General features: G+C 48.0%; 1 protein-coding gene across 2 annotated transcripts in view; it reads right to left on the bottom strand.

Moving 5' to 3' along the window:
• The window catches only part of plxna4 (plexin A4), a 162,667-nt gene that overhangs the window by 9,648 nt on the left and 137,521 nt on the right, over positions 1 to 15,498 (bottom strand). For both annotated transcript variants that reach the window (XM_053864191.1, XM_053864190.1), the window contains exons 23-29: positions 11,686 to 11,752; positions 10,390 to 10,536; positions 10,159 to 10,318; positions 7,140 to 7,243; positions 6,277 to 6,376; positions 2,818 to 3,008; positions 888 to 1,057 (exon numbers count right to left, since the gene is read on the bottom strand). In XM_053864191.1, coding sequence (XP_053720166.1) covers positions 888 to 1,057; positions 2,818 to 3,008; positions 6,277 to 6,376; positions 7,140 to 7,243; positions 10,159 to 10,318; positions 10,390 to 10,536; positions 11,686 to 11,752 — 939 coding nt within the window. The remainder of the gene's footprint in view (positions 1 to 887; positions 1,058 to 2,817; positions 3,009 to 6,276; positions 6,377 to 7,139; positions 7,244 to 10,158; positions 10,319 to 10,389; positions 10,537 to 11,685; positions 11,753 to 15,498) is intronic.

The following is a 15,498-nucleotide window of genomic DNA, read 5'->3' on the forward strand; positions in this document are numbered from 1 at the left end:
TTGGGAAAGCTGTGGACACGCGGGTGAAAACAGCGTTTTAAAGGTCAATAAGAGGGCCGGCCGTGGTGTCATGGCTGTGATGGGACGAGGCTCAACATAGTCGTCAGCATGACGCTCTTTACACTGTAAAAACCACGGAGGCTCCGAGAGACGCATCACAAACTGCGTGCACGTCACATGTGATTGGCAAGGACAGGCAGTAGTCGACAGTCACGGCAAGATCGATGGCAGCATCCCTATTGAAAAGCAATATATTAGCCTCGTCGTATAAGCCGCAGGGTTCAAACCACGAGAAAAAGTAGCAGTTGATTGTCCGGAAAATCGGTAGACTGCGTGTCTACCTTGGAGTCTTTGTTCGTCTTGAAATACATGTTTATATTCCCTTTACGGTTGTGTGTTAGCATACATACATCGTCAATGGTTGTGGGAGAGATGGAGCCTATCCCAGCAGTCACTGGGCGAGAGGCGGGAACACACACACACACACACACACATACACACACACACCAAGGGGCTCTTTTAGGGGTGATGTCTTTGGGCTGTGGGAGGAAGCCCACATTCACCTTCTTGCTGCAAGGCGAGTAAGCTCACCACAAGGCCGCCATGTGTTAGCATGTTAGCAGATAACCTGAACATTTCTTACTGTATTCACATGACATTTTCAAACTCGAGCCAGGATAACAGGACCTGAGGTGACAAATCGTGTTATTGTTCACTCGACATTAGGGGTTGCTATCATGATGCGCTTGCACCTGCCAGTTCAGCTCCTAGAATTGTGGGAGCGGCTAAACGGAATTCACTGTACACTGAGTTTCTAGATGTATATCAATCGGACATGAGCACAGCAGTCACAGAAGCGCCCTCCAAACCAGCGCATGACGACTCACCAGTTGCTCTTCCATGTGTGCCGAACGTGTGGATCGTGAATGTTGTGCTTGTCCGCCTGCTCGTCCAGGAAGTCGAACATGTATTTGATGGCGAGCGGCAGGGCGCTGCCTCTGTGCGCTGTGCTGAAGATGGTCTCAAAGAGGTCGTCCACAAACTTCTGGAGTGTGCCCTACAAGAGGAGGAGAGGAAGACAGCAGAGCTTGAAGCAACTGACAGAGGCAGGGCTTCCCACAGTCCTGCCAGCTGGCAGCGTAACCTCGGGAACTCTGCTCTCCATGGTCCGCCCACTAATGACTGTCCAGAGACACGCAGAGCTCCCGGCGTCCCGCCGACACTTGCAGCCTCCCCTCCTGCACCAGTTCCTCTCAGCTACGCTACACTAAAGTAGACCGCATTCCGAGTTCAAGACCGTTGTTTAGATTTGGATAAACACTTCATTTACAGATGACTTCTCTTTTCCATCGTTCATGCTCTTTTTTTTCTTCATTTTAAATCAAAAACAAGTGGCAACATTCTTTCAACTCCTTGCGCCTCATTTCTGTTGATTTGTGTTGAAAAGATGAGGCATATTTCCTCAATTTAATATCTCATTTTCTGATGATGATAAACAACAGTTGGGCCACTTTTTTCATGAGGAAAATGTTTATTAAAAACAATATGACAAAAAATGTACATGTTAATAATTAAACATAATGAATTTTTATATATATATATATATATATATATATATATATATATATATATATATATATAAAATTTGTGTTATCACATCTCCAATTGTTTCATGTTTATTGTTTTTAATAAAGAATGATCTGCATATAATTGTTGTGCCAAATACAGATCTTTTAAATGTTATATTGTATAATCATTTCCATACATTCATATACATATTCATGTATAGTCAAAGCTTTCATATGATGCAAAAATTGCTTTTATAAAAGTCAGTATGAAGAGTCATTTCATATGCAACTGTAAACGATCCAAAATGCCGGAGCAGAAGGCGGCAGCTCGGCACATTTCTGTGACTCATATCCACCTGGACGTCCAACAGCGCATGACTCATTCTGAGGCCCAGTTATGACGCTCAGGTCGAACAGAGGCTTCTCTAAGTGCACTACGGAAAAGGTCCAGCAGGTTTTCCTCCACCATGTGTGCACAGTCCTCAAATCAAGCGGCGACTTTGATGGGGCAAATGGTTTTTCCTGTTGACTTTTAATAACATCCAGGGGCAGCCGGCAGATGTACTAAGCCTCTTTGTGTTGGCGGATTAGCTCTGACACCGCACCATTGACTCTGGCTTCATTTAATGTTAAGGTGGAGAGATGAAGACGGATAGCGAGCGAGAGAATCTAATCCTCTTGTAGAGAAGCAGGTGATGGGATGCACGGGGGACGTCGGTGGCGAGGGATGCAAATGAAATGACAGAGGTTTCCTATCAGCAGCGGGGACCATGGAGTGAGGCGGACGAGGCGCACACTCCAGGCGCTGGCAAATGAAAATCCAATTTGGAGCGGAGAGCAGAGGGGGAGGGGGAGGAGGGGGGAATCTAAACTATCATTTTAATGTCAGTCTCTGTGCTGGCAGCTTATCATTCCTGCACAAAGACAGAATCACACATCTCCTCAACATAAGCGCGAGGTGACAGTCAGCGTGGCTCGCTGACATGATTTCCTCATCTGCACAGGCTGCTCTCCTTTACACGTGTGCCCGAAACAGCCGCTCATGTCCCTCCAGCCTGTTAGCGGCGTGCTCTTTTAACACGGCTGGTCTCACCTGACAGTCTGTCTGAAGATGCGTGTGAAAGGCAGTGGGGGCAAATCTGTCCCACCACCATCTTAAACTGGCGGTTGTTTAAGATGGAGGAGATGTGAAGGAGATGTTCTGTCTGCTGATGGAGCACGGAGAGCTTCTCCTCTACATCGCACTCACCTTTGTGGCCAGGAGTCTTGTCAGGTAGATCTCCGAGACCATCTTGCTGCCGCGGTCTCCCTCCTTCTGATCTCCGTGCTCGTGGTTCTTCACCAGATGCCAAACCTTGACGCCGCTTTCCAGGTCGGGCGTGATCATCGGAGTGCGGGAGCGCAGGCTGTCCGGGCTCCCGGTGTACTTGATCATGTTCTCTGTGTTGGGGGGGTCAGAAGAGTTGGACTCAAGCGGAAGGTCAGTTCCTTACACATCACTCCACTCACATTCACTCTTTCACCCAAGTCACTGGAACAACTGGACTGAGGTTCAACTCCTGAGCTTCCCTTTTCGTGTCAGCCGTACGTCAAAGGTTAAATCTATGTTGAGTTGCAACTTTTTTTCCCCCTCCAGTGTTATTTTTCCTGCCTTATATTCCGATGGTATGTTGACACAAGGCGTGCAATGATATCGATGCAGCGATATGTTATTACAGTATTATTACATTATTATTACATATGATGATGACCTCTGCTTTCCACGAGACTTTTTTGACACTGTGGTGCTTTATTAAAAAAAAAAAAAATGAATTGATTTCTACAGACAAAATGTGGGACAATAGTCACTACGCAGGGTTTCTGCTAGCACTTAATCAAACCCCGCCGCCAACACGAATGGAACGCAGCCAATGGAGAAACAGTCTGACAGATAAGGAAGCAGAGGGAGGAGTTTTGATATCACAAAGTACAAATAATTTGATGTTAGGATGATGTTTCTTTTGGGATTCTTCGGTTCAAAACAAACCACGATAACCAGACAAGAAAAACAAGAACACTCGTTTCTTGGCTCCACTGTGTCATAATAACTGATCACATGAGGATGAGGTTCTTGCCAACACTTAGCCTCAACGTTGACTACCGAGACAGCATCTGTTCCTACTCAGCCAAATAAATAGGATCGTGACGCGCTCACGTCTGTAGAGCCATTTCAGTCTGTGTTTCATTGCCATCCAACCGTACAGGGACATTTATGTTGATGACATTCTTCTGCTTCCTTTTCAGATGTTCCCGGTCGGATGACTGCTGCAGGAAACAAACCAGGTCCAGCTGATACCAGGTGAGGGTCAGAGAGCCACTCAAGGTTTCTGAGCCCACGGATGTAAAGGTCTAGCACAGTGACTCTAATGAAGGGGGGACTAAAGACAGAACGGTGAAAAGACAATGTGTCAATATATGCCAAAGAACATGAAAAGACATGTGGATCTATGTCTCCACCTTCATGACCTGCTCCTGGGATTCCCCAGAGCAGACCTGTGATGACTTTGTGAAAGAGTGCTGGCACTACCTTGATCTGTGTTGGGGAATGTTCGTCGTCGGGTGCTTTTTTCAAGGTGTCACTAAGAAGTTAAAGAAGGTTGCTATTTGATAAGCAGCGCGTCACCTGACTGTGGCGCTCCTTCTCATTCCCACTTGGCAAGTCTAGTTGACGTCACCTGCTGGACATATAAGTGACCAAGAGCTGGACCCATGCACCTAGAAGGCTTCAGAGGTCATGCGGGAGGCGATAAATTCTGCTGTTTAGTTTGGGGTCGTTCATGAGCCTTACACAGGTTTGTCTGGACATGGATGTGGTTTTGTTGGCAGTCTTCCACCTTTTCCTTGAACTAATGCAGTTCCAGGATCGGACTTACCAACCCACCACACAGCTGAATGGAAGGAAGCACGAACTGAGCTAAAATGTTCCTTTTGAAAAAAGTAGCAACGGGGAATTCCTTCCTTCGGTTTCTGACCGCAGCCTTGCAGCTCTCCCTTGATGTTGCTATCAGTTCTACCGACAGCCAAGAGGCTCAACTGAGCATGCGGATTCCTACCCCATCTCCAGGGCGAGGAGACTCCACAGCCCTGTTGTGAGGTGTCCAGAGTGCCATCACCGTATCACCCCGGATTCTGGGAGTCTGTCATCATCTTTGGCAACTGAACAGTTCCACGGGAGGCTGGTGACAGAGTGAACCTCCACGCCACTTCAAGTGTTCTCGCTGCTTGAGAGTAAGGGACCCAATGACGGAACCGTGGGTTTGCATTACAGGTTTTTACAGAAGGAGAACAGTTGTGCTTCAAAGGCACTGGCACTGCGAGGCAGTTGGCCATGGTCCACCTCCTGATCTGTGCTTCTGAAAAAGTGGTCCTGCACACTTCCCTACACTTAGCTCCGCCCCTTTCCCGGTCACAATCTGAGGTTCGCCTTGGTTTGGTACTGCTGATGGCGTTCAGACCAGTGGTGGAGTCAGACTGCAGACCATACAGGACGTAGGGCTTTGCCATGAGGGCACAAGGAAAACAACTGATTTAAGCGGTCCCTCGATGCGACCCCGTCCACGGAGGTTGTACAAATGTCGCATTCATTTGTGGCTCTCAGTTGAGACTGGAGCTGCCGTGCAAGCTCCGCTAACTCTCGTTCACTGAACTCTACTGACGCCTGCTGGCCAAATCGGTGAGTGTTCATGCCATTTCAAATGCTCATGACCAAGTGATCCTTGGTGGAGCGATTTTCCATCTCACAGCCCGACAAGAAGCTGAGTCCCTGAGGCGAAGCCATCAGTTGAAAAAGACATTTGAAAATCAGACATGCCCGAGACTTGGCGCAAACTTCGATGATATGGAGGCAGGAAGATGAATTCAGGAGCAGCGTGTCCACGCTTCACGCAGAGACACAAGACATAACTTAGCAGACACAAAATCGAACAGGTGTCGGCACGCACGCAATATGTACGTCCCACCCAGTAACCATGACGTTTCCACGGCTCAATGCCTGTTTACTCAGTGTGAGGAGAATTGATCAGGGGGCGGGGCCTGACGAGTCCCAGGACAGGAATCAATCAAACTCCTGTCCATCACTCAGATTCCTCAACACTCCGGACGTTTGTCCTGGGTGTTCAGCAGTTTCTGCCTCTCATTTGGAGCCTGACTCCGTCTGAGGATGTTTGTACATGGACCACTCTGTACTGTGAAATGGAGCGGGAAGGAATTATTCACGAGACCGGACACGAAGGCTTTCACAGCTCACCAAGTGCTAATTTATCATCACAAACTGTCTGACACCGCGAGTCAAAGTCGTCGCTTCTCCTCCGCTTATTTTCATATTTGACATCAAACTCTGCAGTAAATTGCGTCTCATTTGTGTTGGAAGTCGTAAAGCCTCTCCCTCGGCGCACACCTCCGTCCAACCTTCCAATTCAAGGGAACCTAGTGTGGCGGAGAGCTCCTCCGGATACAGCCGCTTTAATGAGACGCTCAAGTGTTTGTGGGGCGTTTGATCCGATGGCGTTTGTGGTTGAAGGCGCCGCGGATGAGGGGCAATGTTAGCCTGCAGCAAAATGAGGTCTCAAAACAAGACCCTCCAACCAACAGCACTGACTCGGTTCCAGGAATCAGACAAGCGAACCTCTGTCCAGATGAGTCCTATGCAAGTGGCTGGAAAAACACTCACCGTATTTACTTGCCGACGTCCGAGACACGGTGGAGTTGTTGACTGAGTTGTAGGCTGTGACTTGTTTAGGGACCAAGGCCATGACTGCGTTGTCAGGGACCTGGAAACCAACGGAAGACCTGTTAGGACTCAAACCAGCAAGCAAAGCTTCCAACACAATTCTAGCAAACTACTCCTGTTCCAGAGTGACGTCAACCAGCAGGAGGCAGCATCCATCACAGGGCACTTGTGTGGTCCATCATTCTTGCTCTGACTGGATTTTTTTAAGTTCAAATTTCCCTCCTGATTTTGTTCTGACCCCCAGAGACGTCTTCAACTCAGGTTTTTGATCCAACCCATCAAGCAACTGTCAGCCTGCTATGTTGAAGACCACTGATGTAAGAGCATGTTGGAGCACCATGGATGATGGAATCGAGTGGCGCACAGAGGACACCAGCACAAACAATAGAGCCATGAAGCATAAAGATCCAGAACCACATGAAAAATGTCTTGTCCCTGTTTCCCATGCCTTGCTACTCGGCCTTGTCTGGGACTGGGTGGACAGACAGAGGAGACTGTCATAAATGGTGAGAATATTTTTTTTAAGGATTCAGTTTTGTTGTGTTTTTCCTTTGCTGTTGATCAGAGGTCTCAAACTGGTCCACTAGATGGCCACAGTGGGTGCAAGAAGATCTCCAAACATCAGTGAGGTGTCTGACTGGTGCTGCTTGTTTCAGCTGATGCTGGTTGACCGATGTGGATCTGCACCCGCAGCAGCTCATTTGTGCATCAGTTTGAGACTCCGTATGTCTACTGTCATGGTCTGGTCTCCATGATGTCTTGGTCTCGGTCTCAACACCAGAAGTGCGTGAGTGGAGTCAGACCTGGTAGTGAGCCAGCACGTTCAGTCTTTTCCAGTCTGCTTCTATCTTGGTGGTGACGTCCTCGTCCATCAGGATCATTCGCTGGCCTCTTCCTTGGCGCCACTCTGGGGTGGGATCAGAACCACCATGGTTAGTTCAGCCAGCAACAACTCGTGGACTCGGTGAATGGAGCAGTCCATACAGCTTAGTAACCCGTGCGAAAACTGGAGGTGAGAGAAGCTGTGGTGCCTCAAAAACATATGTACAAGAAGCCAGCCTCAGCCGAGGCCTCAGTCTCATCGGCCAGGAACACATCGCGACACCTCACCAGTCACTGTGTTTTCATTACCAGCACCAGCTCGTCTTCCATTCCCATCACAAGCCACCGCGTGCCAGGTCCGCGGCCAGCTGCAGGGGAAGCATCCGGAATGGTAAAAAGTCTCGAAATTGAAGAGCAGCTTCCTCCGTTGTTTGTTGTGTCTATGGAGTATGTGTTCCAATAAAGATGCTAATGAACTTCAGCCACGGCCCAGTAAACACACGGAAGAGAAAGATGAATAAATAAAGGACTTAGTGAGCATTCGCAGAAAAGCGAAATCTTCTCAGATCTGCCTTGGAGAACAGAGAGCAGGAGACAAAAGCCTTGTGAAGGTGACTGCCGCGCCTGAACACCACGCACGTTACCAACACAATGGCACAGAATGAGGCTTCTCCCGGGGCCAGTACACACGATTCCCACATGTCTCACAGGCCGCGTTTGGCCGGGCTGTTCTTCTTATCAGACTTGCTGATCGGCCGGTGAGGTTCACATGCACCTGACTTGAGAGACACCTCAGCACCATCAAAGCCAGACTCATAAAACACAACACAAAAGAACATACAAGAACGGCTCGGCCCCGCGGGGACAATTCCACCAGCGAATCCAGCGCACTCTTCTAAAGGCTAAGCCAATCTTCTCACTAAATTATCGCACCGGCGGATTCCCAGCAGACGCGCCGGTGGACGTGGGCCACTAATAAACACGCTCTTTTCAACACTCAACGGGGGCCGAGGAAATCCAGTGAGTGATATTAATACATAAAAGGCTGAGAGATGCAGATTAGGAATGAGACCCCGACATGAATGCTCTTGTTTCTCTGAGGGAGAATATTCTGGACGCATCACAGCCGACAAGACAGACAAACACGGTAGCATCTCGACGCCTCTTGCTTTTGTCAGGCCAGACCCCCACCTGCACATGCACCTATTACAGAAAGCAATTTACAATCTTCACGCCTCCAGATAAAAATGAGTCTCTGAGGTCTTCACAGACAAACTCTTGGCCAAAATTGAAGATATAGATGCTCGTGTCAGGCTGAACAAGGCTAAATATTAGGGGAATATAATTTTGCTTTTCATAAAATAAGTCCAGAATGAGGTGGGCGCTTACAGTTCCCAAATGGCCACGTTATTTATTGTGTTGTGAGGGGCCATCAAGCCCAAGCACAGAAGGACTAAAGTCTTGAATTTGATCTAAATTTTGATGTCTTTTTTAAAGGAGGTGATAGAGAAAAGCGTCAGTTTGAAAGATTCTGAATGTAAATCATAGATATCCATCCTCTAGGGGGCGTCCTCATGAGATGCAACTGACTCCTCTCAACGTGGAGAAGCAGCGGCTCTACTCCGAGTCTCTCCCGAGTGACAGAACTCCTCAGCTTCGACGGCTGACACTGGAAACTTGTTCCAGCTGCTGTCACAGATATTGCATTTACGTTAATATTCATTGTAACTATTGATAATGGTGGTGGGAAAAACAGATACAGTGGTACCTCGGTTCTCGACCACAATCCGTTCCAGACAGCCGTTCGAGAAACGAAATCTGAATCGATTTCTCCCATTACAATGAATGGAAAAAGAAAGAATGCGTTCCGAGCCTTAAAACAGTCTTTTGTAGGAGTGACTGTCGAGTGTCTGCTGCAGGTGCGCTGTTCCTCTGTGTGTGTGGCCGCTGCATGTGGGAGGGGTTGTCGAGTGAGTGACGTCTCTCCAGAAGTGAAGAGGTGCCTGGTGCGTGTCCAGCTCTGAATGTGCGCTTCTGTGCAGTTTGGCTGTGACAAAGTCATAAACCAAGTCACGCTCTGTCCCAGACTGGCCTCATCCCTGTCCCAGCTCCAGCCCACAACAGGACATCAGACCCTGGAGTGGGCGCTCCAGCACCTCCCTGTGACACTCGACCACGGTCCAGTGCAGAGACAGGAAAGGTTTGACACCTCAATATGAAGAAGAAACAGTCAGTCAATGGAGCTAACGGGACACGTCTGCACACAGAGGCTGCGTTATGCACAATAACAGAGCACGTTGTGGGTCAGCTGACCGGCCCGCACACCTTATGTTTTTTCCGGCTTTTTTCGGGGGCGTTCAAGTGGATTTTCATTCGAAATCAGAAGCAAAAAAATCTCAACATTTTTGTTCGAAGTCCGATTTGTTCGAATTCCGGGACGTTCGAGAACCGAGGTCCCACTGTACATGGTATGGGGAAAGGCGGCTAGCAGTCCTTATAATACTAACTGAAATGAAGACTACTTTTGTGGCGTTACTCTGACTACACGAGGGCACAAAAACAAAAACCTGTCTCTGTGCTGGAATCACCTGTGATCCACAAAACTGACTGGCAGTAGGGAGAAATATTTGTCATATTTAACGCTGACACTGAAAATGCTTAAGGCTGTTTTCCTATTAACGTGGGATTAATGGTTACTTGGGGCGACAAGTCGCAGCTTCGGTGTGTTTCTCTTTCACGGCACGTGAACCAATCACGGCCCATATTTGACAGTGCTTTACAGGACAGCACTGGTGATTTCCGTGAGACTGAGGAGTCAGACTTGACAACAGGGACAGAGGACGAGGTCCGAGTGGCTACATGGCAACAAGGGGTTGATGACGAGTGCTGTGACCAGAGGAGGATGAAGACAGGTGAGGGTGGGAGACTTGCTGTGGTGACCCCCAGTGGTGTGTGATCAGTGCTCTGTCTACCACTGAGGAAGTTCAGGAGGTATCTCACCCAGGTCCATGTCTGATGCCTTCAGACGATGTGAGTGCGGAACGTTCTTGTAAATGGCATCCAGGATCTTCTCCTTCACCTGGCTGATGGTGTCACAGTTCAGGACCTTCACCTGGATCTCCGGACTCTTCTCGTTCTCCGGATGGACACAGTTGACCACCTGTGGGACGATTGTAGGCACGATCGTAAGAGCTCCACCTTCAGCGCTGCGGCCCCGTCACAGACTCTTACCAGCGTCTTGTAGTCGATCTGTTGCCTGATGAGCTTATCCTCACTGAGGGAGTAGCGCGCCTCTCCGGTGATGGAGTCGATGGGACCTTTCTCCATTTGCTGCTTGATGGCACAGAAGAGGGAGAAGAGCGGTTCGCCGGCACACTCCTGCACACAGAGATGGACAGGGGCGGGAGGTTAGGAGCTGCTCCCAGTCCCCTGGTGGTGAGGGTCAGCGGGCGGAGACTGCGACACGAACTGAGAGCTGCTAATCCAAAGAAGCTTGCTTCAGGCTGCACAACAACCACAAAGGTCCGATCAGGAATATCATCTGGCTCTTCCACAAGGCTGTTGTCAGGGCTACACTGGTTGCAGTGCATTATGGGAGTTGGATCAGAGGACCGTTAATATACTGCAACGACTGAATAAATTGTTATTTTTTCCAAAGAAATTGTTGTTTCGAATCAAATCTCAGTGTAGGAAGTTGATTATTTTTCTCATTAAAAATGTATAAAAATGCTTCACAAAATTAGGGAAAAAAACCCTCCCTAAATCAAGGAAATTTGACTCATTTGGAGAATATTGTTTTTTGTTTGTTAAAAGTCCCTTCACTTGAAATGAAACAGTACTTTAAAAAATGAAATACATAAAACATACAAAATAAAGGAATAAATACATTAGTCATAATTAAGAAAAAAAATCTAAAAATGATGATTAAAAAATAATATTTTCGGTGATAATTCCGTGTGGAACTTTGTGTTTAATTTTTTTTACACAATTATTTGTACATAACTCAGTATTCTTGACACAAAAACCCATGATATTTAAAGACAAATGAACAACTCTATTCTATATATCTAGCACTATTACTATGCGTAGTAGTACTGCTGCCGCCGCCACCACTACTACAAACAAGAACAATAATCATAACAAACTGGCAGATGGCTACAATAAACCCATTTACAGAGGAGTTGGACTGATGAGAGGAGAACGTGTTTCCCATCAAGCAGGAAATCTCCTGCACCGAGAGGGAACCTCCCTCACTGTCACACAGCAGAAAAGCCGTGGAACTGCCAAGGCTAGCGTGAAGGAGCTTCAAAGTCAGTCTGACCCAGCCGACTCAGGAGAGCAACACTCCTTTATTGACACTGCGGAAGTCAGAGAAACGGGAGAAGCCTTGGACGACATGGAGGCGGACAATGAAAGGAAATAATGGGCGGAGATGATGAGAGAATGGCCCTTGTGATTCAACATATGCAGAGAGAACAAAGTGAAACAGCAGGATTGGTGAAGAACATGCTACTTCAGCACATTTACCTTCAGGAATTTGTAGAGGAGGAACGTGAACCAGTTGGTCAGCATCTTCTCAGCCACAGACTCAGTCCTGCGAGGAGATGGAGGGGGTCAATGTCACGTGAGGACTGAGCCGCGTGATAAACACACATGCTCAGTTCACACAGCAGTGGCCGGGATTCGTGGCAACAAAAGGCAGCACATTTCGCTTCACGTTTCGACGGCGGGAATATTGGCATGGCTCCGGCAGCGACGGGGCTGGGGGCGCTGTTTGATGTGCTAGTGGGAAAAGCTTGGCACGCCAAAAACACCCGTGTGAGATGAAGTTTTAACTGTGATCGGTGGCCCCTGCCTCCCTGCTGCACATCACACAACTGAAGGTCAGCGAGGCTGCAGCACATCCTTGCTTCCGTCGCCCCCTCTGGTCCCACAAATCCTCTTCAAATGCAACCAATCTACCGCAGAGATGAAAGGAGATGGTGACGGAGGGACGCGCTGAAGGAGGGAGCCGTGGAGGTACAGAGAACAAAAGGACAGCCTTGAGCTGCTGAAACAAAGTGAGTTCCTCCAGACGGCTGAAGCAGAAAACCATTGAGCTCAGTCATCACAAACCGGTGCCGTTTCCACTCGGCCTTCTGGAAACACCATCGAGGACAAGCCTTTGGTCGGACACATTTCAACTTCCCGCCTGAGGAGTGCTTTTATCCTCCCCGCCCCAAGATGCAACATAGGCTTGTGAAAATGAAGCAACCACTCCATTTCTTGGGACAGTGATTTCAGCCCCAGAACGACCCCTGACCCTAACCCTAACCCTCGAAATGTTTTTCTCTTTTTATACTGCTATCTATTTTTTAAATACACTAGGAACCCCAACCGAGTGGAAGAGGCGTCTCCACCAAGGTCTGACAACAACAGATCAACCAGCTGGTGGAGCTGGCGGCTTGAGGGACAGAAGGTCCTGCACTTCAGATTATAGCTAAAAAAATCTATCTATCTTTTAATACTAGGGAGGCATGAGGTACGTAACAAGTGTAAGGATTTAGAAAAAAGCTAAAAATGATGATTATGGTTGCTATTTATTCATTTTGAGGAGAATTTCTATCTTTTAGACGATAATTCCAACACACCACTTCTGGGGCTCATGAAGTGGACCAGAGCCAAAAGACACCATTATAATAGACTGAGCAAACTACTCTTCATCTATACATTCTTCCAGGCTGATTTGTTTTATGTGTTTACTTATAACTCCAAAGTTCTCCTTCACGCATCATTTGTGTTGCGTACCTGACCGATGGAGGAGCAGAGGTCAGTTCATGGAGCTGCTTGTGTTACAGAGAAAGAGGCTGGCGCTATAGAGCTCTGTTTTTCACTCAAGTTTTGGGTCCTTTCCCTGCCCGGACTGTGACACGACCTGTCGGGTCCCAGAGTAACAGCTGTCGTGTGACACGCGGTTCATGGACCGTAGTTCCACAAACGCGCCTTCTGTCTGTCATGTGTGTCTACCTGGATGAAATTGTGTTGCAAGTACTGGTACACAATGACAAAAAAGCGAATCCTGATCCTGATGCAAGCTCATCCTCCTGCATCATGGACGGTTGAGCAGGGGAGCGGACGACGCGCAGGGAGCTCTCGGAAGGCTCCGGTCCGTCGGTGTCCCCGCTGCTGGTGCTTCAGCAAAGGTTGAGACGTGACAGATAGAACCATGTGCGTTTGAGGGACAGAACGTTGAGATCGGCCGCTTTCCTGGAACCAGTGTCTGCAGCCCGACAGATGTTGTGCCAGTGAAGCCGCTTCACACATGATTCAGAGATCAAGACGGCTTGGGAATGTGTCAGAGAGTGTAGATGGAGGAGAGGAAGATGAACGTGTTGAAGTGGCTCCACTGGCTGAAGTGAGTTGCAGCAGTGGCACAGGAATAAAATAGGACCCAAGCTTTTGTACTTTTACTGGAGATTCCACAGATCAATCTAGGCTTTGAAATGAATTGATTTCAATGAAAGTGACACCTCTTTAAAGCTACAATAATTTTTCATGTCTTCCACCCAAAAAGCTGTTTGCTGTTACAGTACTCATGGAGAGTTAAAATACACACTTGGCTGAGAGAAACGAAGTGTTTTCTCCACTTCAATTTGCATAAAAATACACAAACAAACTCAGCACACAAGTGAATAAAAACAGATAGAATACATGAGAAAAGAGAAAAATTGAGACCTTCAACACAGTGCGGACACTCAAGCGATGAATAAACGCATTACTATATATGCATTTCATCACTCTACTAATGTCGCACTATTGATCGTTTTAAAGTTCATTCACATTGTTTCACGTGATCAGTGACACAGTTGATGTGCCTAACGCCTGCCGCTAAAACTGCTCTGAAAAGCCGAGGATGGGACGCCGCCATGTTTGGAATCAGGAATTGACATCTGTGGCCCTAACTTTCTCATTTTCAAGCCATCCAGCTGTGACTATTCATGGTTCGACTGAAGAGGAAAACCAGGGAGATGCTCGAGTTTCTCTGGTCAGTCATCTTCAGAGACTCGGAGCGGTGCTGTGACCCGACTCTCTCACAGACGTAGAATGGATGGAGCACCATCCCAAGACGTTCTCTCACCCCAACATCTGCTTCTCATGTGTCGCGCCAATTTCCTCGGTTCCCAACCTCAATATATGACGCTACGGGAGCGAGGATGACTTGGTTAAACAGAGACAGCTGGAGCTGACTCAAGCAGGACGGTCTCTGTGTTTCTGACTTCAAATTGGAGTTTTATTTTCAGTTTTTCCTTTTTCTGTTCTAATATTCAAGTTCACACTCTGCCGTCCCAAATGTTCCGCCCACATCCTGGTCATCTGAACTGAATTCTTCTGACCTTTGACCCTGCAGTGAATGTCCCTCCCTCCACCTACAGTTATCTTTCAGGCTTTCTTTGGTAGCTTTCAGAGAAGAATAAAATAAGCAAGTAAGGAAATACGGAATAGAAAAACGTTTGACTCAGAAAAAGGATGAATTTCTCTGCACTTCCTGTACGGTTACAAGTGGATACCAATAAGCTGAGTATTATTATGGATTTGTAATGTATTTTCGTGTGTTTTATCACCGGTTGCCTGATATTATTGGCCAGTTAAGAAGCACCAGTTGTACAGTGACCATGGCTCCACACTGAAACCCCTGCCTCCCTGCGAAGTTCCCCTGAGATCAGACAACTAACGCTGGGATATTGTCGCCCTCACATTGTTTATGGAGACTGTGCAGAGCACAAAGAGGCTGCGGCTCAGCTCCACCCGTCCCATCGACCGGCCGGGTCAGTAGTTAGTCCTTTGTGTCGCGTCGGAAGAAGGATCAATCACCCAGCGCCCAGACGCCGTTAAACAGGGAGCAGAATCACAAGGGCCTTTCAAGCGCACGAATGCACCTGATGTTAGCAGCAACAAACCCGGCAATCATCTCCCGCTGGTCACGGCGCCGGGCTCATCTCGGAGGGGACATGACAGGAACACACACGCCTCTGCGGAAAATCAACCCGACTTCAAGACAAATGACTGGATGAGATTCCCACACGGCACATTTCCTGAGCAAGGTGCAGCGACACCACGCTTAGAACACGTCTCATGCCTCATATGCATCACTGTAAATTGAGGTGAGGAGATTCCAGTGCGGCCGGGACGCAGTGGAATCGACCCCAGCTCAGGTGGGCGACACTCGCCAGACCAATCTGTGGCTCAAACAAGGGGAGAAGGATTTGAACCTCCACGCAGCTGACCAGCGTGGAAAGGTTACCTGTTTGGAGGTTCATCACTCCTTCACAAGATATAAAACAAAAAAAACAAAAGGCAGGG

The sequence above is a fragment of the Synchiropus splendidus genome, chromosome 4 (assembly GCF_027744825.2).
Source record: "Synchiropus splendidus isolate RoL2022-P1 chromosome 4, RoL_Sspl_1.0, whole genome shotgun sequence".
Lineage (NCBI taxonomy): Eukaryota > Metazoa > Chordata > Actinopteri > Syngnathiformes > Callionymidae > Synchiropus > Synchiropus splendidus.